The sequence below is a fragment of the Lepidochelys olivacea genome, assembly GCF_965140295.1.
Source record: "Lepidochelys olivacea isolate rLepOli2 genome assembly, chromosome: 10".
Lineage (NCBI taxonomy): Eukaryota > Metazoa > Chordata > Testudines > Cheloniidae > Lepidochelys > Lepidochelys olivacea.
In genome coordinates, this window is record NC_140420.1 from 61,292,756 (window position 1) to 61,319,434 (window position 26,679).

Here is a 26,679-nt window from a genome sequence, read left to right on the forward strand (position 1 = left end):
AAAATCCATTCCACCAACACAGAGCCTAAGTGCTTAGACCCTCAGGGCTGCTCTAACTCCCCCTCCCAAGAACTAGCACAGGAAGCCCAAACTAGGATCACTGGAGGGCAGCACACTCTGGTCACATCTCCTTCCAACTAAGTAGGTCACTGGAAAGCTCAGTACTCCATGAGCAGAAGCGGGGCGAGCTGGTTTCATGTTAACTCTCCTGCTGGCTCTAAGCCAGCTTTCCATCCCCTTGGGCCTCTGAAATAGTGGCCAATATCCGGCCCTTGTTGATTAAATTCTGGTTGCAATTGGGTAGATAACTCAGGGTATGTACCAATGGGACAATTTAGAGACATTTTGCAAAGAATGCTGCTCTAGGAGAGCAGAGGGAAAGATGGTTTGGGGGTAAAGAAGGGGTACAGAACCTTGAATTTTTTAATAAAAAACAAATCAAAGGATTGTTATTAACCATCACACTCAGAAACAAGGGGACTCTACATTATTCTGTTCTCAGCTGTCACAGTAACCAGGTGCCAGCTTCAAAACAGAGATGTGCGATCTTCCCCCAGGATGGGATAGCAAACTGAAGACATGTCAGTACATGCATATGTCAAAATAGGAGAAAGTTCTTTATTAAGAGTAGTGAAGGGGAAAGATAGATAAGAAACATATTGCTTTGTTTCAACTGTCTGTAACTCCTGGATGGAAACCTAATGATGGACCATAGGTGTCATGGGGCCAGTTCTGGGAAAGAGCCCACCTGTGCCCTGTTTAGCTATCACATAGTACTCGTCCATAACTAGCACAGAAATGTAACATTACACTAAGCTTTGTTTACATTGCTGCTAGTAAACATCAATGTCAAGAAAAGTTAAAGGAAGAAAGCTGAACACTAAAGCTGAATTGAGGCACAGTTCTCTGAGAGGGTGGCATGGAGCTGCTCCTCCCAACAGGAGCCCCTAGAGACATTCCATCTCAGGGAGGAGACAGGCTATGTCCTCAAGCTCCCCAGCACACAGGGACAGAGCTCCCAATGCCATACCCCTTTGGAGGGTGCAGCATAACTCCTCCAGTTCTGCTAGCCAATGTAGAGGGGTGAGCATGGTTCTACCTCTTCGCTGTCTCCTTGCTCATGTCTTGCACTCCACTATAGTATAGGGACATGGATGGGCCCTACTGAGGCAGAGAACTAAAAAGGACTCCTTGCATCTTCCACTGCCTTCCTGTTTTGGGCTCCTGGGGAGCAGCAGGGCACAATGTGACCCAAAGCGCTTAAACCAGAGCCTAAGGAAGTTCCTTTCTCTAACACAACTCCCATTACTGTTCATTTCCCAAACTGTAGGTGGGTGGCAGAAAAGACCAAAGGATAGTGCCTATTCGATTGCAAAAACAACGAGAAGTCCTTGTGGCACCTTACAGACTAACAAATTTATTTGGGCATAAGCTTTCATGGGCTATAATCCACTTCATCAAATGCATGGAGTGAAAAATACAGTTCATGAAAAAAGGAGAGTTGCCTTTCCAAGTTGGGGGGAGGGGGGAGCAGTGCTAATGAGGCCAATTCAATCAGGGTGGATGTGGTCCATTCCCAACAGTTGACAAGATGGTGTGAAACCTACCCATGTGATTGTAATTTATATACAGCATATGTGTAGGGCAGGGCTCGCGCTATTCTACAATCAGTGAAAGTGGCCGAGGAAGGAAACGGAATATTAGGAGGAGCAAAGCTTTCAGCATCTCTTTGTTCAGGTGACTTGGTTAGCAGGCAGGGACATTTGCTGGTTTGCTTACAGCAGCAAAACCACTAGAGCTGCCCCAGTACATAAAAGAGACACGTGCCAAAAGAGAGTCACAAGGCTGGGGAAGGCATCATTAAAAGTTCTTCACAGCTGAAGGCTGAACTTGTAATTCATGAATGGAGAATTTACAGGGCTTTCAAGATATTTATTTTTCTAAATATATTCACTGATCACTGTGGCACTTCAGAGCTAACTATGCTGTTGTAAAGTCCTCTCCTTTCTGTCTAATGAAAGCATTGTTGAGAGGCAGCCCCATCACTGCATATTGTACTTGAGTAACATAGTGTTTTAGGTGTCCGATAACGAATTGGTTTATTTCTCGGCTCAGAGTAGGGTGCGAGGTTGAGGACGAGGAAGGAAACATAGCTCTGAGGAGAGCATGCGAAAGTGGGGCGTGGCAGACCACCACCAGAAACAGGTGGTCAATGCTATGTTAAAAATGATAGCAGCAGAGAAGGGAGGTAGCTGGGATCACTGAACAAGATATACCACAGGTGTGCATGCCATATGGAGACTGTCAAGAACAGCAAGATGACAGAGCAATACAAAGAAGATTTTCTAACCAATGAAACAGTGATGTGATAGACATCACTTTTTTCACGACAGGTCCTGTGGGAATAGATGCTACTGATTGTTGATTCATACTATTGAAATCTGTGGACCAATTCTGCAGTTACTCATTCCTTATTAAGTAAAGACTAGCTTTGATTCCAGTGGGAGATTTGCCTGAGTTAGAATGATAGAATTGGACCCTGGCTATGTATTTCTGCACTGACATCTATCCCAGTCTACATTTATTTAAAATGTTGCTTTCTGCACTCTCCACCTGAGATGCTTTTTTTTTTTCTTCTTCTTCTTCTCCTCATGAGGGTCCCAAGAGGGAGTAACTTATATAACCTTACAACAGCTGACTTCAGTACAACACAGGCAGTATAATGGAGAACACTCAGTCTAACGCTGCTGGCAACAGCGAGTTGCTATTTCAGTTCATTTATACTGACATGGCTGCTTAAAATAAAGGATTAAAAGTTTATCAAAACCAGAAAATGTGGGTGCCTATTTAATGAAGCAAGTAATTTATTCAGGCTTTTTATAGCCACAATCCACAAACCTCTCCTCCATAGCCAGTTTTAGCTCTAGGCACTTTGAAATTCATACACTGGCTGGAGCAAAAGGAATGGTTGCAGTCTGCATTGGATAAAGGAAAACAATGAATATGAGGGAGCCAAGTTATGAGCACATTTATAAAACGTAGCAAAATAAGTGTATTTTGTACAGAGATCTATCATACAGCTGTGTGCACTTCTCTTAAAAGCCACCTAATCCCGGCTCTATGCCAGCTGGGGAGACCTGTCCATTTCCCATGCTGCAAGATTGAGTGCATTACTAAAAGTATACTGGAAGCCCTTACAATTGTGCCATTTTTGCCTGAGTTAAATAGATGAGGTTATGTTAGAATACACTATACAACATAATTAGTATAAGAAAAAACTTATAGAACATTGCAAATAAAGATGTCACATTATTTAGTTACCTAGGGCAATAGGATAGTTTGTAAGAATAATCACTGTGTGCAAATATTGTTAGAAATATATTCCACATAACAAACAGTCAGATTGTTGGCCTTGATAAGGCAGCTTTTTATGTTCAATGCTTTGTAGCTGGGTTTGTTTGTTTTTTCTATTACTGATCTTTGGTGATCAGGTCTTCTGGCATCTAAACTGGCCTTCTGCCTTAAGGAACTCTTTCAGTATTTACTATAGATGAGGGCAGCAGAATCATCAGGACTATTAGCAGCTGTAGAGCACTTTTACATTTCCAAGCACTGTGCGAACATTATCTAATTAGCCTTCCTCACACAATTCCTGTGGGGGTACATGGAGGTACTGAAGGTATTATTATTCCCTTTTCACACTGGGTGAAACTAAAACACAGTGAGGTTAAGTGACTTGCTCTGCAATTAGAATTTGAGAGTTCCAGCTCTGTGCTTAATCTGCTGGAGTATAATCCCTTTTCCGTGATGCCATCAGGCACTACTATTTTGCTTTGATGGCATTTTTCTTTAAAGCTCTCTCAGGTTGTCATGACTCAAGAAGAGGCTCTCTGTCCGACAGCACTGAAAGGGTCTTCTATCAGCATGTGGACTTCATTGGAAGCTTATAGAATCTTTTGAGCCAATCATCTTTTTTTTATTATTATTATTTATATTGTGCCTGAACAATGCTAGGCACTTTACAGAGCAGCAAAGACACAGATATTTATGGCCATATGGGAGGCATGGCTTGATCCACTGCACAAGATTGGAAAGGCAATGGATGAGGCAAGAGTGGAATGCTGGAGGCGGAATTCCATGGGGTATATAACACAGTAGCATAATCTTCTATGGCTTCTGTATCTTGAGAATCCCTGAGAATCTCTGTGCCTGGTACTGACAAACAGGTAGTTTTTGAACGATGAAGACAAATTCCAGTGAGCAAAGATTTCAAACTGAAAAAGGAGACATGCACACAAAGGTTAAGTGCCAATACAAAACAAATACCAGCTGGAGAGACCTCAAGCGATTTCCAGTTGTATGGAGAGGTGAAAGATGACTGTTGAAATGCTTCAACAATGTGATAAATACAGTAACTTTGACCTTACATGCCTTTTTGCTAGACATCAGAAAAGCAACATGCTTCATTTTCCATCATTGCCTTTCATTAATAAGTACAGACTGAGGAAATTATGCTGTAATAATAAATCATGGATACATTCAATGTGGCAGTAGTGGGTCACTATCAAAATTCATGCTTATTTTCCAGGCAATACAGATAAAATTGGAAATATGCATTAACTAATACAAGATACAATTGCCAAACTGTATGGCATAATTTAATGAAACTATTCTTATATCCTGTAATACGGCCAATCCATCAACAGCCTTGTCTGTGCATTATTGATTAGAGTCATTTAGACAATACAGTGGCCTATATTGTACAATAAAATTAACAAAGCCCTCTTACCCAAGGACTGATCCAAACAACTTAGCGAAGATTTCTGACTTAATACCATACCTACTTCTGAAAGCAGCATCTTGGTGAAAATGAGCGGCTTAATAAATAGAGCACTGATTTTATTGTTTAACCTCAGTCTAGGACCATCTTGGAATACTGACCCAATTGAGCTTGTTATCTGAACTCATTTCTAGCGGACAGCAATCTGCACTTAAAACCAAATTGTAGCTGCTCGAAAGACAATCCATCATAGCAATCACCAGATTGCTAGCCAGACAGATTGTCTGGTGGGGTGTTAAAGAGAGACAATGGGCCAGATTTCCAGATTATGTACATGGCTGTGGCTCCACCGAGGTCAAAAAAGGAAAGGCCAGAGCCTTGGCTGATTTAATACTGCTAATTGCAGCCCTCTCTCTCTCACACACACCCAAGGGCAAAAAACAGCATGGAATTCAGAAAGATATTTAAAATTTTCTTTGCTGGCTGATTCCATGTCAGTGATGAAACTTTAAAATTTCTTTTCAATAAAAGACATTGTGTAAGGACCTAATTTTCAAACACAGGTGGCATAGTAGAATCCAAAGCCTGCATTTGAGTACTCAGATCTACACGTGGGCAGCCAAAATTGATATTTGGCCACTTAAAGCACCCAAAAGTGTGATCTGGGGGCCCAAAAATATTAAAGACTGGATCCCTTAAGTGGATTTAAGTTTTATATCTATAGCTTAAATTGTAGATGTTTGCTTGATCAAAACGGCCTGTGCCTCACCTCAGAGAGGAAGCAGAGAAACCAAAGGGGAACACCCTTTATCTCAGATGCGTGGGCCCATGTTAGGTTTGTAACTTTGCCAAGTGCTCAGATAGCCTGGTGATATGTGTGGCATAAGTATCAACTGAACATTAGGTCCCAGGATGATGCAGTGGTAAAACAAAAGCAACAACAACACCCCTCACTAACATGGTCCTTGGATGTGTCAAGAAGGAGTGAGTAGGTGTCATTACCTCTCTATACATATATGGCACTGGTGAGACCTGCGTTGGAATACCATGTCCAGCTCTCGCATCCACACGTTTAAAAAGATGTTGGAAAACTGGAGAGGGTTTAGCAAAGAGCCCAAAGAATGACTTGCAGTCTGAAAAACATGCCTTCCAATAACAATGGGAGACTAAAGGAGCTCACTCTAATTAGCTATTAAAAAGGTTAAGAGGCATCTTGATCAGGGTTCACAATTACCTACATAGGGAGAAGATTTCTGATAGTAGAGGGCTCTTTAATCTAGCAGACAAAGGCATAAGAGAAAATGGCTGGAAATTGAACTCAGTAAAGCTTAGATAGTGATGGCAATTAACTACTGGAACAGCATACCAACTCTCCATTGAAAATCAATGATATTTGCGCTCTTAAGTCACTTAGGTGCACTTGGAAATGCTACACTGTATGGCCCGTATTGTATCTCATGGGAGATGGTGCCTTCTGACCTTAAAATCTATTAAATAGAAGGACAGATATACAGATTGACAGTGTACGTAAAAAAACAAGTCCATTATTATTATATCTACAATCTAATTCTAGCAGTTTGTACCATGTGTAAATGTTAAAAACAAGTATACCAAATGTTTGTGCATATGTAGTTGTGGTGTTAACATTTGTTAGAGCAATTATACCTAAAAGTCAAGCCAAAAAATATTTTTGAACCTTTAAATTCAAAATTTCAAACTGTAAACAATTATTAAACGAAGAAACAAAGTATTAGATTTCAGTGGATCCACACTAGGGATGTGTTTGGCCTACTAGCAACTACAAGTAACAGTCCAGATTCAGGGGTGAGGTCTGAAGTGGTGTATGTTGATAAATGAGTGTAAAATAGCAGAACTGGATCTAAAGGATGTATGCACAGAGGTACTTCAATAGCGGTATCTACTAGGTAAAACTACAAGCAGCTGGGTATAAGAAAGTGTAAGTTTAAGTAGGAGCACCCCCCCACCCCTCCTCGCGCACACACGTACACAGGGCTCAATACTGCCAGATACTGATAACTCAGGCCATGTGTGGCAAAATACCTTGTTTGTCTCAGTAGGGTCAGTCCTTTTTAGCCTTGGAGACTCAGGATTGGGGCAAGGCAAATCCTTACAGGTGGCATGGGGTCCTGCTACTCATCTCCTCAGTCAGTCCCTTGTGCTTGTTTTCCTTCCCTTCTGGGGAGCAAGTGTAGCCTCCCTACTGGGAAGGTCTGGTGTCTTGCTGCAAACAGCCTATTAGCAGCTTCCCCACACCTCTCACTCTCCCCCTCCTACTACCCAGGGGAGGGTTTAAAAAGGTCCCAAGTAGTTGGAGTCAGCTGAACCTAATTGGTTCCCTAGCAACCCCTTTTCCAGCTGAACCCTATTGCCCCCTGGTTCTCTCTCCTCAGTGGATAGGGAGGGGCCTTTTAATCCCCTGGGACTAATTACAACCCCCCTTTTGTAGTTATTTGTCCTGGGTTTAATACACATGATACAGAAAAAGCATTTAAACATATGCTTAACTTCAAGCACACAAATAGCCTAATTGACTTCAATTTCCTACCATGTATAGTGACAGGAAATTTGTTTAGTTCTTAAGTAGCGTCTCAAGGAAAAGTCTCTGTGCCTCTCTCCTTACCGAGTTCTCTCTGTGGTACTGTGGATCAAGTGGGTAAAAACTGCAGGAGGATGATTACCCTCAATATCTGGGGACAATAGCTGGGTCACTATTACAAGATGATCCTAGATCCCTCTTTACACCCTCTGAATTTAATCTGCCTGCAATTGGGAAGAAAGGGCTTCTTTGAACTATGACTCTCTCAAACAGCAGAAAGTCACTTCTCACAGCTTCTCCAAGGCACCTCAGCCAGCCCCCAATTGCCAGTTGTCATAAATATAAAGGGAAGGGTAAACCCCTTTGAAATCCCTCCTGGCCAGGGGAAAGCTCCTCTCACCTGTAAAGGGTTAAGAAGCTAAAGGTAACCTTGCTGGCACCTGACCAAAATGACCAATGAGGAGACAAGATACTTTCAAAAGCTGGGAGGAGGGAGAGAAACAAAGGGTTTGTGTGTCTGTCTGTAGTCGTCTTGGCCGGGGACAGAACAGGAATGGAGTCTTAGAACTTTTAGTAAGTAATCTAGCTAGGTATGTGTTAGATTATGATTTCTTTAAATGGCTGAGAAAAGAATTGTGCTGAATAGAATAACTATTTCTGTCTGTGTATCTTTTTTGTAACTTAAGGTTTTGCCTAGAGGGGTTCTCTATGTTTTTGAATCTAATTACCCTGTAAGATATATACCATCCTGATTTTACAGGGGGGATTTCTTTATTTCTATTTACTTCTATTTTTTATTAAAAGTCTTCTTGTAAAACACTGAATGCTTTTTCATTGTTCTCAGATCCAAGGGTTTGGGTCTGTGGTCACCTATGCAAATTGGTGAGGCTTTTTATCCAACATTTCCCAGGAAAGGGGGGGTGCAAGTGTTGGGAGGATTGTTCATTGTTCTTAAGATCCAAGGGTCTGGGTCTGTAGTCACCTAGGCAAATTGGTGAGGCTTTTTACCAAACCTTGTCCAGGAAGTGGGGTGCAAGGTTTTGGGAAGTATTTTGGGGGGAAGGACGCGTCCAAACAGCTCTTCCCCAGTAACCAGTATTAGTTTGGTGGTGGTAGCGGCCATTCCAAGGATAACGGGGGTAATATTTTGTACCTTGGGGAAGTTTTGACCTAAGCTGGTAAAGATAAGCTTAGGAGGTTTTTCATGCAGGTCCCCACATCTGTACCCTAGAGTTCAGAGTGGGGGAGGAACCTTGACACCAGTGTACTGATTTCTATATGCCTGGGAACAAATGAACTCAAGCATTGCTCGCTCCATTAGAAATGGACCCAAAAGACAGAAAGTTCAAGTCTGAATTCACTCAAGATTAGGGATGTCTGGATTTGAGTTATCACTGTATAATATTAATATTATTCTATGTAGTGCTGTAGAATAGGTGAACATGCCAAAGAAATTAAGCTTGTCATATCAAGCTTCCAGGCCAAAACTGAGTCCTCGCAGTATAATTCAGAACAGGTACAGAATGTCCAGAGTGGTCATGACTGCTGGGTGTTTTATGGAAGAAGACAGATTATTAGACAACGTTTGGTAAGAGGAGGAAGGAACCTGACTAACAATAACAGACATTCTTCCAAGCAAAAGGGGATGTCATGAAAGCCACAAAGTCAAGAGTACAGTGCATGCAGCCATTTGATCTATAATGCCCTCTGTAATATTTCACTTCCACTAATGTTAAATGGAAGTGTTCTGAATATGCATTCTCTCAGATAAAGGAGTGAACCTTTTGCTCTGCAATGATATTTTTTTCTTATATAAGCTAAAAATGCTTCTAAACAATTAGATCATATTGCCCTTGCCTTCCTAGATCTGCATGTAGAAGAGTTCCCGCTCCCAACGCAAAAAAAGGGTACAGCCATCCAGCGGTGAGTGACATCCCTTCCTCCTGGACCAGGAGTACGACTCTACCCAAGGTCCAAGATCCATGCACAGTATTTGTAGGAGACGGATATTGTTCCCACTGCTTTTTTTGTGCAGCCCTCTCAGTGCCACAGAAGAGGGTGGGAATTGTAGAAGCAGCAGTAGGCGGGAAAAGCGCTGGCCGCACAGCTCCGAACTAGGTGGTACAAGATTCCCTGAAGCAGATGTAGATGGGACAGGCCTCTATTAGACCTGCTGAGATCCATATGGAGCTCCCAAGATCTGCAAGTTCTGGTTCTAGTACCCTGCCCATTCTGTCAGGAGGGGAACCCCACACCCCTGATCAAACAATCTAGGGAAAATTCCATGATGGGCACTTTGTGGAGTTTGCCTATTGCTGGCCCTCTCCTTCGGGCTTTTCTGTGGGAGGGTGCGATCTGGATCCAATACTAATAAAAATGGAAAAAGAGGCAAGCTAAAATGTTAAGTATGGCAGCTCACTGTTGCTTTGTTCTTGCACTGAGGGTGATAACCAGTTAGTCAACAAATTACTTGCACATATTCAGTTGCCAGCAGCACTACAACCTGAAAGCAACTTTATTTCATTTTTATTCTTGAAAGTATAAGCCAAGTGATTCCCAAAAGACCTACTACGCCAAATCACTACACAGAACTGAAAGAGATCAATGGTCTGATACATAACGAATTATTTTTTTAGATGGAGTCTTAAAATGTTGCTGGAATCAAATATGTCAGTTGGTCAAATGAGAGTAGACAGAATCTGACACTTGCTCTATATTATACACTCCTTTTACTTGGGGCATGTACTGCCCAGGAAACAGAAGTTCTGAACACATGTTAAAAGACTTATTTGTTAGCATCCTGTTTACATTAAACATGGCTGAAACTTGAAACCATGCCAGCAGCAAGCCTAGTCTACACCATAATGCATAGTTTTAGAACATCACTTTCAGCACAAATGAACAAACCTTCTTTTCATACTGTTTAATTAAAGTATACTAGCAATTCAGGTGTCAAACAAGGTTGCTACTAGCTCAGTTTCAACCATAATGTGGAACCAAGGTTAGACACTGTTTGATTTGGAAATTCTCCATTGCACTATGGCCTCTTTGAGTCTGTGCATCTGGTCAGCTGGCAATTCCTCCTGCATAGTGGGAATCCTTGGGTGTCATAAAGCTGGAAAATGGCTCTATGCCATCCAGCATCATAATCCATGGCATAAAGAGTATGGCTGGGAGAGAGAGGGTGTGGCTGGAACATCAATATACTCTGGCTATACCTAGCTGCTACAATGGTCCCTCAAGGACATGATGGCTACTGCATAAGATAGAGCAACCCTAGGCTGCTATAACATATACTGGGGGCCAAAAAAGTCTCTTTTCAGCCTCAGAATTGACAAGTCATAAAGGTGGCAGGTCCTGATTCCCTACTGCCTTGCATTGCACAGAATGCACAGTGGGTATAAAACACTACCAACTTTAGTATGATCTAAAAATGTTCCCAAGTTAGTTTTTGGGAGCGATACTCAGGGTGGCCAGAGTCAATTGGCTTTGCCTGCCCACTTCCTGGATCCCAATAAGGCCAGAGTCAATTGGGCCATAAAGGGGACAACAGATGATAGCAAAGTTCACTCCGGGGATGAAGGAAGGTTAGTCACTAGGCACAGAGGCATAAGGTATAGTCCCCTACTACGCTTGTAAATATGGAGTGCATCTACCTGATATGGGCTCAGCAGCTTTTCTATCAGCTATCTGAAGATGGCTTATCACTTGGCAGGGGATTATCCAAATTAATTTTTAGTATTCTTGATGGCAGGAATCCAATATGGTAACAGTGCATTAGTGCAAGACCTTTGATTCATCCCAATCCCAAACACAGGGCTGGGAGTTACTAAAACCAGAATCTGCAAGGAGGATTGTAACAAGGGTGTTGAGCTTTAAATGCCAGTATAATATCCCTTTGTGTTATTAATGAGTTTCATCCCAGTAAAACAAGGTAAATTACTAAGAGGTTGATTGGATTCAGGGAGAAAAGAAAGAAAATTCCTCATTGTATGCAGCACTTCCTTATCTCTTAAATACTGCTGATAACACTCTTTTGCCTTATTTTAGAGGGGGAAAAAACAGTACTGAAACCATTAGATTACAAGTTATTTCCATAAACAGATCATTATAAATAAATATTTGTTTCAAAAATGAATGTATTTGTTGCAGGAGTTGCTATGATGATTAGCATTTTGTAATTAATAGAGGCAACAATGCCACATAGTAGACAAAAGGGAAAGGGGGTTGAAAAGTACTTGTGTACTATCATCCTGTCTAATATTTTCCCCTTAAATAGATGCAGTATTTTCTTTTGAAGAGATACTTTTTACTCGATTATTTTGTTTTTGCTGCTTCATTTTTGGGTTCTTTCCCCTGAGACACTGCGGCAGAGAGTTAAACACTATTTCAAAGAAGTTTGCAATTTTTAATTGCACTCTGTACTTTTGCAGATACATTTGACGGAAAATTCACCTAACTGGTATGTAATGTTTATTGTATCAGGCCACATGTATTCATTAACATTCCTTTATTACAACCACTCCTAATAGCAGATTTCTCAATGGGAGAACTCCATCATTTTTGCAGCTGGTACATTCATATTTATTTATTACTGTTGGGGTACAATTGAAAGCAACAAAATATGAAGGCCCTAAAATTGAGAGACCCCCCCCCCAAATGCATTCACAGGAAAATTTCAAGTGAAGTTTTTTAGTAGTGATTCACAAATAAAACTGGACTTTGAATGAAAGAAACATGTATGAAATGTTGACATTAAAGAATCATATTTTCCACACCTCCACCCCCTTTCTAATAGATTAAGGGTAGCACTGAATGACGTATACTGATTTATAACATTAAAATAAAAAATGAAAAATTGTTAATGGTAAGATTAAGAAATTTGATAGCTATATTTTTAATTATTTGTAATTATGTATAGTAAATGAGCACAGATGAGGTAACACTTAGGCCAAGTCCTTTCTGGCATAAGTGTGGTTTTCCGAGTTCTTCTTTTACATAGCATTGCTAATCTTCTCAAAAAATGTTATTGCTGACAGAGCAAAGGTAATATGTCATGCTGAAAGATGTAAGTAAAAGATACACAAACATGTAATGATAAATACCCACCTCCCTTTTCTGGGAAAAGCCAGGGCAGGGTGACACAAAAACATGACCCAGAAACTGCAGAGCCATAAGGAAAAATGCAGAAGTTGGGTAACTGAAGCTTGCGCACGTGTAATGCACGGGTTAATGTGCTAAAAGCCAATTAGATAAAGATTAAGTAATCTGTAATGTAGAAATGTAGAAAAGACCTAAGTGAACCTGGGCCTTTAACTGGAGAAACACCAGATCAGAAACTGAAGAATGGGATGGAAAGACCAGACCTAGGGTTCTGAGAAGATGATGACTATCATGGAAGATGGAAGAACTTGCGCCTGCCCCCGAATGTAGTAACAGGGGACCACTTACCAAATCTGTCTTGTCTGTTAGTATCTGTCTGGCATAAATGTACCTGCAGACACTATAAATGACAATAATTCTCTCTGAAATTGTATAGATAAAGGCGAAAATTTATTAATCCTAAATTGGGTGGGTTTGTGACTCAGTTCCCCAATTTTTAATCCCAATGACTATGATTAACATATTTTCACTGTGGCTACTCAGGGAGAATTTTAATGAGGGAATGCGACTGCAGATTACTGTGGCTGTAATCACTAGCAGCAGCATTTTCATTTTTATCTTTGTTCTGACGTTTTCCTATATTTTGAATGAAACAAAATGAACAGGGCATCATGTCACATAATTTCTATTGGTTTTGGTGAGATTGTTTGCAAGAGAAAGTCGACAATATATTGGTGTCCTAAGCCGTTATTTGTAAGTGAACGGCACAGGATCAGCAGAAGCAATTGACTAAACTATTCAAATGACCAAACCAAATTAACAACAGGTGCTTCCTAGATGGCTGGCCAGATCCTCAGCTAATGTAAATCAGCATAGTTCCACTGACTTCACCAACTGAGGATCTGACCCTTCACTTCAGTGGGCATCTGTTAACATATATAGTATGTCAAAAGGCGTGAAGCATGGTAAAAAAATCAGCTGTCACCAAATACTCACTCTGCAAACAGTCAGCATTTAGGAGGTCTTGGCACTTCTCATGACATTTGACACCACATTCAGTGCATCTCATGCCTTGCCTGGCTATGCCCCAAAGGAGACCTTCACATTCGTAACAGTATGTGGGAGTTGTAGCTGTCCACACTTCGAAGTTATGAGGAGTGGTTGATGACATTGGATAGATTAAAGCCTGCAATGTCTTTCTGAAAACATGCATTTTCTGTTGGGTGGAATGGGGGGAAAAAATCAATAAAAGTCATCTTAGATTTCAATGTTTTTTCACGAGTGAACTACAGTTAAAATGTATTTTATGAACATCACAACTTTAAAAATATCAGATTATAAATCACATTACACATTCCTCAGCAAAATACTCATTTACTCAAGTCATCTTGTACTTTAAAGAGCAGGTTGCCTGGATGACCTAGTTTAACTGATTACATCAACAGCAGCATTAAGATGTATTTGATCAGTCAATTATATTTTCAACACAGAGTCCAGTATAATTCATTTTTTCATATTGATGGCAGAAATGCAAAAATTCATTAGCATTACATTTGCAGATCCATTTTTAAAGCAATTACCTTAAATATAGGTATTTATATGCTTTATATATATAAATATGAATATTTATATGCTTCCTACAGGAAATTGTCTGACTATATACACTGCATGGAATGTATCTCTATTATGTAGAAAGTGCCTTCTCTTAAATCTCATTTCTGTATTGTCTCCCCATAGGGTTGAAGTGGGCAACTTTCATGAGTTCCATTTTTGGTGGTTTTCCCATAGTACTGAATCTAATACTTTTTGGTTTTGAGTCAAGACTCTCTTTTTCTCAGAAGTAGGAGTGGGTCCAAATCAAACCCCAGAACTGAGCACTCAGATTTTGAGCAGCTTTGGATCAGGATCCAAATTTTGCTGCTCATGACCACCTCTAGACAAAAATGATCAACTATACACTAATTAGCACTGCAAACAAGCTGAATTGCAGCTCATTAGCGCCAAAAGCCAGTTGAACACTGATAAACTAGCCCTTGTAGGTTTGCATATAAAACAAGGGCATAAAACCCTATAGGTTCCCATATAAAACATCCCCTACTATTAAGTTTACTCAGCTTTGTGTGTTAACAGCTGCTCTGCTAGGTATTGAGTGCTCCCAAGCCCCAATGATTTCAATGGAAGTAGAGGCAATTCAGCAGCTTTCAGGTGATCCTCAGCACTGTACAGAATGAGGCCCCAACTTTGTTTCTCTGATTAAATGCAGATGGCTGACAGCATCATATTAAGAATTATAGTCTTGTCTGCTTCTAAATAAGTGAAATAAATCTATTGTGAAGGAAGAGCAGTCATCTGGAAGACAGCACAGGGGAAAGCTGGATATTTCGAAGACTTGGTAAACACAGGCAAATGAGGCACCAAGTTATCTTGTTAGTTTGCTTATGAAAAATAGAGAGAGAGAGAGAGAGAGAGCGCTGAGGTTGTGGAAGTGGGACAAGATAGGAATCTATGGCTGGAAGGAAGGGGAAACACCCATTTTAATATTAAACCTATGTATTAAATGTGGCTCAAAGAAGAGATCAGGAGGATTGGAACTGAAGCTTTTTTCATTTCACCATATGAATTTAAGTTTTTGTTGATGCTTTCACATCTTTAATGCTACTTACTGCCATCTGCGCTCTGATAAGTGTACTCTGTAAGTGAGGGGTATTAACATTTAGAATGAGGCAAGAAGGGAAGATATTTTTGTTTATGTGGCTGGATATATATTTTCCCCATAACACCTGGGAATATTTTGACAATAATAAACAGTCCCACATTTTCTGGAGCACATATCTAGACTGCTAGCCTAGTATCACTACTACACAATCAGTGCCATCACGTGACAACTCTCTACTACAGCAGAAAAACCATCACCAGGTGGGGGCCAGTTAATATTCATGAGCTGACTAAGTCATAAGCTTAGCCATATGTTTTCTAGTTCTCTCTCTCTCTGTGTATATATACACATACACATATAATCCCCACCCATGATTATTGGCTGATGAAGTCTCCCCCACAACCCAGTGAATCTTATAGCAGGGCTATAATTCTGTATTAAATTCTTTGGGTCAGATCCTCAGCTGGCATTAATCAGCCTAGCTTCATTGACATCAATGTAGCTGTGCCGACTTATAGCAGCTATGGCGGCAAGGTTAATTACAAAACCAAACACCTAATTACTTGAACAGAATAATGAGCTATGTCAGAAAAACTGCAAGAATCTCCCTTGCCCCCTCTTCATGTCTCTCTGTTTGTTCCCTACTCTCCAATGCACCATGTGCAAGCTTCTCATCATCATTACTGATGCTCTCCAACATAGAGCCTTACTCTGCCTTTCAAAAATCTAATTTTATGTTGTGACGTTGAGCTCCCATTTTCGCTCTGCCAGTGAAACCAGCCTTGATTGCCCACTTTTCCCCATAAACACCTTTGTGCTTCCTCTCTTATGCTTGGTCAAAACTTCCCATCCACATTTGAAAAGACATCACCTATCTTATAAAAATCTCTTAAAAACCTATGTGGTGGCTACAAGTCACTGGAGTCTGGTATTGGTAGGGCAGGCAAGCAGCTGTGTCCATTGAGACTGTTGCTTTGACTAATTTATATAACTTTGATCTCCTCTTCCCTCCCCTTCTTTCTTGCCACATATTGTCTAAAGTCTTGACAGAAAGTTTTCTGGATCCAGGACTGTTTTTGTGATAGTTGTTTGTACATCGTCAAATAGGATGGGGCCCTAGTCCCTGTAAGTGGATCTTGAATTGTTACCATGGTAGAAATATCAGTAATAATAAATGGTGCTGATTAGCTGAGACTATGGAAACTTAAGTAAGCTTAAATTTAAGTAACCAAAAGTTGCTTGTTACATCCTCATGGTAATTGGTACACTGTGCAGCCTATTTGGGCAGAAATTCTGCTCTAGTTCACACCTATATGATCCAAGTAACTTTGAGACTCTTAGAAGACTATGGAGTCTGAACTATAGTAACTGAAGACTGAAAACAATTTGAGCGAATAGCTGTGACTGAAAACAATGGGATGATGCCCTGATGAGACAGTGCAACACAGCCAGGGAAGTGGCTCTACATAATTTTTCTACACCTCCCATACCAGGAGCTACCTGGGTCAGGTCTTCTCCCAGCTGGTAATTCTTTTAAAGCTTCTCTAACTTGCACTGGCAGATAGATAACAACTAGGAGCTCCTCTGCTAGCCATGATCTCAGTCTAACGCACAATATGTTCCATTCCTTCCCCAATTCCCAGAATGCCCCCTTCACAGCTTACCAGGTACAGAGGTTAAAAAGAAAACCTCAAAAGCATCTCAAACTGAATATATACCATATGTTGATTAATCAGAGTTCACAGAAAAAACTGTGTCTTTGAAGATTCCTTTGCAGACTTATTGCTATAATACATATTATCTGATTAGTCACATCAGTGAAAATCCTGCCATGTTTTTCATCCTATTCAATTCCATTGATTTCAACAGGGTATATTTCATTTCTAAGATTTGGACCATTACATTGTATAAAGAAATCAAAATAAACTGTAGTAGTCCCTGAAAGAAACACATTTTATATAATCCTTTTGCTTTGTGGTAAATAGCACAGAAGCCAAAAAATACATGTTTTGTTTTTTTGTTATTTAGCACCAGGCTATTATGGGAAATTCAAAGATAAAAAAATGTTTTGTCTGAATAACTGGTTTACAAGTTGTGTCTTTGAAATAAAAACTTACTCATATTTGTTAAAGGACAGTATAATATTACTAGGGTTGTTGATTAATCACAGTTAACTCACAAGAACTCAAAAAACTTAATCACAATTTTAAAAATTAATCGTGATCAATCACAGTTTTAATTGCACTGCTAAACAATAGAATACCAATTGAAATTTACTAAATATTTTTGGGGTTTTCTACATTTTCAAATATATTGATTTCAATTACAACACAGAATACAAATTGCTCACTTTATATTATTTTTGATTCCAAATATTTGCACTGTGAAAGTGATAAAAGAAATAGTATTTTTCAATTCACCTCATACACGTACTGTAATACCATCTCTTTATTGTGAAAGTGCAACTTACAAATGTAGCATTATGTACAAAAAATAACTGCACTCAAAAATAAAACAATGTAAAACTTTACAGCCTACAAGTCCACTCAGTCCTACTTCTTGTTCAGCTAATCACTCAGACAAACAAGCTTGTTTACATTTATAGGAGATAATACTTCCCAACTCTTGTTTATCTGAATATGTAGGAAACAGCCAAAAATATTTAAATAAATGGTATTCTATTGTTTAACAGTGCAATTAATTGCGTGATTAAATGCAATTAATGTTTTAAATTACAATTAATTTTTTAATCGCTTGACAGCCCAATATTACAAATGATATTTATGTATATATGTTTGGTAAGAACAGTCTTTTGCTAACCAACAACAAGAATTCAATGGATTCTGTGCTATTTAACATGTAGCAAAAGGATAATTTTATATATCTTATTATCCAGTACTCAGAATGCTTTCATTCATAATCGTATTCTGTCCTGATCTATTGTGTATATTTATAGCACACCATTCACAGCAATATCTAGGCACTGTTAATGCACAGCAAAATCCTCCAATACTGAAAAATTATCCATTTATTCTCCTTAGACAATTGGAGATAATTTCACTCAAGCACTGTGTCACATGCTTTTTGAACTTTTGATTCCTTTTAAGAAAAGGACAAAAAACAAATAATTATGCTTCCAGTATTTTGAGCACCAGTGACATACCACAAACCTACAGTGTTATGGCTCTGATTCAGCAAAACAGTTAAATTTATGCTTTAACTTTAAGCACATAATTAAGTCTCAGTGACGTTAACAACATTAAGCACATGCTTAAGTACTCTGCTGAATCAGGGCTTTAGACTACACGTATTAACTACGTATCATAATGATGTCCCACTGTAGCATGTGTATGGAGCAGCGAACCTTACACAGTCTATTCCAAGAGTTTAATTTATGGGAGGTAGGTGGCAATTTATTCTGGGCAGAAATCATCAGCTGAAAGTTGACATCTGGCTTGATCCAGAAAATTCCGTTGTCCAGCCAGCCCAGTATCCTGCCTCAAACAGTGATCATTACCTGACACCCCAGAAATAGCTGTAAAACACTCTATAATGGGATAACCTGCCCATAAGGAAAGCTATTTCCTAACTCCTGTCAACTAATGGACGTCTCATTCACTAAAGATTGAGGGTTTACATCCATTACCTTTCAGCCTGTCCATAATTGGATGTTCCTACTATTCATGTAAATGTCTGTTCCTTGTTTCAATCCTGCTGAGCTCTTGGTCTCAATGATAACTTGTGGCAGTGAGTTCCACTGGTTACTTATGCATTCGGTAGAAAAGTATATCCTTTTATCAAGTTTTAAATTTGTTGCCTTTCAATTTTATTGTATGTCCCCTATATGTGCCCAGTTTGCCTTTTCTATACCATTCTTTATATAACTGTCATATAACAGGCTCCCCCTATTCCTCTCCTTTCTAAATCTATCAGACTTAATCTTTTCATCTCTCACCATGCAGATGTCTTCCTATGCTTGTAATCATGTTTGTTGTCTGTTTTCAGACTTCTATTTCTGGTACACGTTGTTTGATATGGGCTGACTTGAACTGAAAACAGTTATCAAGCTCAAGGCATATAACAAACTTATAATATATGCAGTATTATTTTCCATCCTATTCTTTATGCATCCTAACACTGTATTAACTTTCCCGACTGCCGACACATATGGAGCAGACATTTTCATTGAAAGGACCCCTGCTTTTTTCCCCAAGTGATTACAGTTAATTCAGAATCGAACAGTGTGGTTAAAATGAGTCCTTCCAGTCTGCATTATCATTCATTTGTCAACAATAAATATGTCAGCTCTACAACTTGCTCCCTCTTACAGTTCTCAGAAAAACAAAACAAAACGCAGTGCAAATGAATTTGTTGAATCTGCCTGCCTCTATCTCCCCCTCCCCCCCCCTTTTTTTTTTTGCTGATTTGAGTCAGTGGCTGAATGGATACTGATTGTCGCAGGAGTTGGTAATGATTAGAAATTGTCTTTTCGTGGGCATCTGTTAGTAATACATATGGATTGCTTTTAAATTTTGTAAATGTGGCCAGCTATTTTCATAATCATATGAAATAAATAACAGAAAAACATGTGTATTTTGTACTAGCTGTGTGATGTATTTTGGTTTATGTAAATTATATTTTTCTGTGCCTGTCGGTTTTTTTACGATTCCATACTTTGTTTTTGCCCTATCAACCTTTGTTGCTATTTTGAGACTGCAGCACAAGGTAACTGCTGCTTTTATTGAAAAGGATAATTTTAAACACTAGTTGTTTTCCACTTCAGTATTCTATTTTTGAACACTACCAGCTTATTCCTTTATGATTACCCATGGCACCACACCATCTCCAGTCAAATTATGGGGCCTCCTTTGAAGGTCTTCAATATCAAGATGTAGCCCACTAGCAACCTCTCCACTTTTCTACCTGCAGCATGTCCACTGTGGAGCCTAACTACATTATAAGAAAATGCAATGTGTTTCATTTTCTCAAAGGAGAATAAATCAAAGAAGAATATGTTTGGACTGGTAACTGTGGGGGAGTCACATGAGTGCCCTTTATCCCTCAAATTAGTGCTTCTGTTTAATCATGCTAGGTTTAGCCAGGCAAAATTACTCGCATTACACTTCAAATCTCCATGGAGAGAATGACATCTATTGTGTTCTTGACTAAAACAACCCTCTTTTGCAAAATACTGGTGGGAAATGGTTATGGCCAGATTATCAGAATGTGATTGTCACTGTAAGTTTATGTGGGAAATAATTATTCTAGTCCACCATATACCACTACACTTCTTATTATTGGTGATTATTTTTATTGTAACCAAAAGGCTGCTAGATGCCTATCAGTAGTGAAAAATTACACGTGGTCCTTGCAATCTAATCCAATGGGTAAACTATGACATAACAAAGTGTAACAGGCATGGAAAGGCAGTAGGCACTTGTCAAAATCCTGTTTATAGCACTGTTAAACATCTTTAAAATGACAGTTTCCCATAAACAGAATGCACATAAAATAAATGTTTTATAAAATAAAAATGTCTCTCATGACCCATTTCAAGTGAGAGTCATGACAGACCAAATTAAATCAACCCAGGCTTTCCCCCCCCACTGCTCTAAATCTGCAAAAATATACATACGGGTTAAATGCCAGACTGGAATGATTCAGAAAGACAGACCAAACAAAAACTCTTAGAGATAATAATCTCTTACATTTATGACAGGTTTCAGAGTAGCAGCCCTGTTAGTCTGTATTCTCAAAAAGAAAAGGAGTACTTGTGGCACCTTAGAGACTAAAACACATTTACTTGAGCATAAGCTTTCACGAAAGCTTATGTTCAAATAAATTTGTTAGTCTCTAAGGTGCCACAAGTCCTCCTTTTCTTACATTTATGTAACACCTTTTATCCTGTAAGAACAAGCCAGGCTGCTTAACTAGCCAGGTTGCATAGCAGAGGGGGAAGGGAAAATTTAGAAGTTTAGAATCAATCTCTGCTCTTATGAAAAAGAATAAAAGATCAATATTGTCCTGTCATATCAGACAGGACCTTGGGTTTTTGTTTTTTTTTTAATTGTCTCATCTAAAAGTCCCCACATAGTAAATGGCACGAAATCAGTTTATTCTATCCTGGAATGACAAAGGACTGAATGACTTCTGAAGAGGTTTGAACCAATTGTTCAAGGAATCCAGGTTTTCCATACCAGATGCTTAGACCAATATATTAAGAAGCAATATATTAGACCAAACTACATATTATGAAGTCTAAAATAACGGGCCATTTATTATTTTAAGATAAATATACGATCCTAAGAGCCTAATTTAGCATTTCTTATTTATTTTGCTCTAATGAAGGCAAAAAGCCCTGGGTTTGTATGAGACAAACAGTACATTTAGATGTCCCTTACTTTTGAGATTTGCTGGCTGTTTTTTTCTTAGACTGTAAAATTTGCTTTTGGGACCATGTCTTTCTATATGTTTGTAAAGCACATAGCAACACAGGGCACTTGTATAGGGAAGAACATCTTGGTGCTTCCAGAAAATATATAAATAAATAAACAGCAATACTATCAAAATGCCCAGTCAAGACGAAACAAAATTTTCAACATCATTATCTTTTGCATAACATTAATAATAGATGTTCAAATAGCTCTATCAAAGTTTCTTCATTATTTAAATGAACACAACTTCCACTGTAAAGCACTTACCATTTCTTCATTGTTTATGGAAGTCCGGATAACCATGGCCAGGGATATACCAGACTTTCGGGCAGCAAGTGTCTGTTTAAAGTGAACACAAAAAAAGTTATCAAATACACCTGTAATACTAACTATAGAATTTAATGGAAAAAAGAGGGGTTGATAATGTTATTCTATGTGAGTTTAAGCAAAATTGTAACAAAGTGATGAATAAATTTCAGTTATTGTTTACTGCACAGAACTTTTAATGTTACAGTACATAATGGAAGCACACTTTCCAACAATCATTATTGTTTCTATTGGCAGTGCCTAGCCGAACTGCCACTCCTAATATAAAACCTGTTATTCAGGGTTTTACGGCTCAGTTTTTTTAACCCACAGGCTGTCTCTATTTTTCCGCTTTGCCAAGCAAATTCATATGCTACAAGGACAGGCATCCTGCACTAATGTGGTAGCAGGACACGTCTGCAGCAATTTGGAGATTATTTTGCACTGGGCTTAGAATTCAAGTTGCCAGCCTGAATCATTCTTTTTTTAAGTCACTGACCATTTTTAACATTTGTGTGTGTGTGAGAAATATTTCCCTTTCCCAAAAGATGCTGCAGAAAACTTTATGACAGAAAAAGAAAATAAGTCTTTATCAAAGAAGCCAACAATATTCACTCAGCATTCTGAAAGGGTCAGGGTAGAGTGAAAATGCTCTTCAGCTAGGAAAGGATTAACTCTATCTCCCTTCTTCCTCTCTCTTTGGCCAGCTATTCAGAATAGAGGCTATAAGAATGGCTGCTGGGTTCTGAAGACTGGGATGAAACCCGGGTAGGGGGAGTGTCTGGTGTCATGTTTGGTTTGATTTATGGTAACTTATCTGGAGTTACGGTAGGGATCCATTCTGCATCGCACTGAGCACTTCCGTGAGTGCATTCCAATGGGTAAAATGGGCATTAAGGGTGCTCAGCACCTGGCAGTAGTAAGCCAGTAAAGATTTGCACTTAAGACCTTGCTGATTGCTGATGTGGCTTACTTCTACCCATCAGCTCCAAAACGGCACATGCAAAAGCAGGTAAAACAAACAAACAAACAAACAAACAAAATCTTTTATATAAAAAACAAGGTGGCTACATGCTATCCCAGTGCCTGGGTGCATTCTTTATTGCTATTGTGATCACCTAAAATGGGTCCTTAACAATTAACCACAGAAATAAGCCTTGTGAGGTATTAGGCAGCACACACAGCCTCCACAAATACTGCCGGCACTATTGTGTAGTAGAACTGTATCAGTCCTAGAGCCAGAAGGCCCCTTTCATTCTTGGGGGAATATACAGGATTTATTCCACTACACAAAATCCCAGCAGTAATACCCTTGCATCACTGTAAAATATTGTTACCACGGAAGCTGAGCTAAAGCATTCCCTTCCCAGTCAAAGTAAATCATTCCAGGAGTGTCTGAAGGCTTCTATCACCTCGCTTCTCTTACCCAGCCTCTGCCTTGTCATGCACCTCTTTTCTTGTGGGCTAGTGTGTTAAGGATGAACAATTAGAGCCCTCAGAGCCCTCACAGACCCTCAAGTCTATTGCCCTGATTGGGATGTTCACGTTGCTGCCTGCTCGGTCTCTATAATTCATTTTTGCAGAAATTCCAGGAAATATTTTTCCCTCTGAGCTCCTTAATTTAAACCATTGTGCCTACTACACTATATGTTTTGGTGACCACATATTGGACCACAAGCACACCAATTTAAACCAGCTGAGGAGCTGGCCCATGAAGTTTTGGCTGGAGTGAAAACTTGAGATTCTTTCCAGTTTAATTTTGAACTTAGAGATAATTTGAAATGGATTTTTGTACATTAAGACTGTTCATTTTAACTTTTTAAATGTTTACTTTCTCCTGCTGGTCTAGTCATCCAATTTTCAACAAGTTTCCCTCGATAATAATTAAACTTGCAGAGAGATATAAAAATATTAATCTTGTGAAACTAATTATGGTGTAAGAAAAAGACCTTGGCATGGAAATATTTGATTTGCTTCATCACTATCCTATTACAGTTAACAGATGGGCCAAGCAATCTTTTTTATTTCTTAAACTCTCAGCAATTTACCTAACCTGTGAGATTCATTCAATTAATTTTCTTAGCTAGTCATGAATAACTAAATAATTCGGTCTGCCTGTCTGTTGCCATCTCTCTCTTTTATTTCTATAAATAGGGCACATTGAAAATGTGTGTGCTGGTGAAGCTGATAAAATAGAATGTTTATGATAGGGACGATTTAAATATCTCCCAGGTTTTGCTTTTCAAACTTACTGTGACAACGCTTCATACTGTGGGCTGACAAATCAGAGAAGAGAAAGAGTAGCCAAAATTTGTTATGAAGCTATGTGTGGGCAGGCAACAACTTCCACTGGTAGCCAATGGAGCTCCAGAGTATAAAGGACTCAGACAGGAATTAGCAGGCTAAATACACGTATTTTGTTGGTTTGCTAGCAGGATTTCTTTTTTTAAAGCCCGGAGAGTGATCAGTTACGCTAAGTTGCTTGCAGAAAGTTCCCTTCATAGTTGTGACCGCTAACCTTTAAGTCTCGTCTGCTTACAAAACAAGACACTGCTTTTCATTTCACAATATGTGCTGCTACTCATTTTGGGCTAGACAGTGACTTGGATTATGCATTAGTGCAGGAGTGTAAGGAGAGTAAGAACCTCAGCTGTGAGCATGTAGGGCAGCGAGTGGATGGAATGTTTACTATGACCTGCAACAATGCACCAGCCAGTGCAGATGAGCCAGTATAGGGAGTGGTGTTATTTGCTATTAGAGAAAAAAAGGGAAGCAAGGAGGGAATTTGCTTTAATGGGGTATCTGTGAGGCACAAACTCTCCCAGGCCTACTCCAGGAGTTGCACAGTTAACCTATTATCCCTTGCTCAGAACTGTGCCTCAAGTCATAATGGAGGTTGGGGTCCAACCAAATTAATTGCTGACACCTCTAGTGGCCAGTGTGGATAAAAGGCCTTGCAGGGGTAACAGATTTATGGGTTATATCGTAGAAACCCTGTAACTCTGTGCTGAAAATTAGGTTTCCAACCATCAGGGGGTGAGGTTCTGGAACAGCTGTTGCGGCCAAACAACTTAATTTGTTTTATGAAAGAACTGGACGAATGTATAAGTACAAGTGTATGATGGGAGCAGGGTCAATAGCCCTGGGGCTCACTTGTGGTTTATGTCTTATGTTCCTGAAAGCATGTTTCAGGACTGCAGCCAGCCCACTACAGGGGTCAGGAAGGAATTTGCCCTCCTGCCTCAAGTATTCTGAGGGGATTTCGTCTTCTTCCTCGGAAGCACCAGAGATTGCCATGGCTGGAAATGGGACACTGGACAGTGAGAGACAGCCCTCTGAGGTGGCGCTGGGAGCTTGTCTGGCTGGTTTTTGCTCATGTGCTCAGGGTCTGACTGATTGCTGCATGTGGGGATGGGAAGGAACTTTCCCCCAAGTCAGATCAACAGTGACCTGGATGTTTTTTCACCTCCCTGTGCCGCATGTGAGTCATTTGCCAGGATTATTTGGGTGTATCTGACTTAATCCATTTCCTGACATTGCAGGGGCCTTGAGCATTTGTGCACTTCTGTCCCTCCTATTCTCCGCCTCTGGCACATAATAGTCTAAGTTTTCTGTGGGCTGTAATACTTTGATCTAATTTCAGTTGTTGGATTTAGTGTGTGGGTGGTAAGTAGAGTAGATGGGAGATCACAGATCTAGTGGTCCCTTTAACTCTATGACTCTGTGACCCACTTAGATGCGTCAGAGGGACCCAGGGCAGAGAGAGTGCCCTTCCCCAATGTTAAGTTAATAACAGCCTGCTTTAAACCATTCCTCTGTCTGTCCTCGTTTTCCTGCATATCCTGATCAAGAGGGATTTGTGAGAAAGGAGCAAAAGTGAAGAGTCCTAATGAACAGAGCTTAGCAAGATTTCAGTGAGCAAAGTTATTATAGGGATTAATTTTATTTATGAAGCACTGTCAGAATATGTTGTGCTGTACTAAAGGAGCATTCAACAAGTAGACAGGCCTGCTATGAAGAACTTACAGTCTCAGGATGTGTCTATACAGCAAGACAAACTCTGTGGTAACAAGTCTCAGAGCCTGGGTCAACTGACTTGGGCTCACGGGGCTCCTGCTATAGGGCTAAAAATAGCAGTGTAGACATTCAGGCTTGGGCTGGGTTTCAGAACCTGGGCTCCAGCCTGAGCCTGAATGTCTACACTGCTATTTTTAGCCCTGCAGTGCAGCCCAAATCACCTGACCCAGTCTCTGAGACTCACTGCTGTGGGTCTTTCTTTCTGGTGTAGACATACTATAAAAAGCACAAAAAGTCATTAATATCCTACAATAGAGAACAAATATAGAATAGAGTAGAAACCTTGAAGATGGAATGATTCATGGAGCAGGTGGCCTTTTAGGATATTTTTTGAAAGGAGGCAGTGAGACTCCTAGCCAGACCCTAGGAGGTGGGAACCATGTGGCCAGACATGAAAGAATCAGCAATGAGTATGTTTTTCTTTTTTTAGCAGCTGGAGCCTCAAAAAGAGGGGGAGCAAATGGGAAGAACTTCATAAGAAGAGGAGTGAGCAGTGGGAGCATCAATAGGGATAGGAGGTAGAAAAAAAAACCTAGTTTTCCTCTAAAAGTTATTAGACTTGCTCCATGGAAGGAGTATGTCCTCTGTTAAGACCAGGATACTGATCCAACATACAGAGCAGCAGGAATTCTGGACTGGCCAAAGGAGACAAAGGGCATATTCAGGAGAAAAAGCATGTGTGGAATGCAGAGGGGGGGATGGAGGAGAAGATGGGGTCAGAGAGAGAGTTATAGAGAGCTCTGCAATTGAGTAGACAGGGAATGAA

The 26,679-nt window shown here is 39.8% G+C and overlaps 1 protein-coding gene across 2 annotated transcripts in view; it reads right to left on the reverse strand.

Moving 5' to 3' along the window:
- The window catches only part of UNC13C (unc-13 homolog C), a gene marked incomplete at its 5' end in the record, with an annotated part of 390,158 nt that overhangs the window by 251,373 nt on the left and 112,106 nt on the right, over window positions 1–26,679 (reverse strand). For both annotated transcript variants that reach the window (XM_084641195.1, XM_084641194.1), the window contains 2 exons: window positions 13,437–13,656; window positions 21,798–21,869. In XM_084641195.1, coding sequence (XP_084497321.1) covers window positions 13,437–13,656; window positions 21,798–21,869 — 292 coding nt within the window. The remainder of the gene's footprint in view (window positions 1–13,436; window positions 13,657–21,797; window positions 21,870–26,679) is intronic.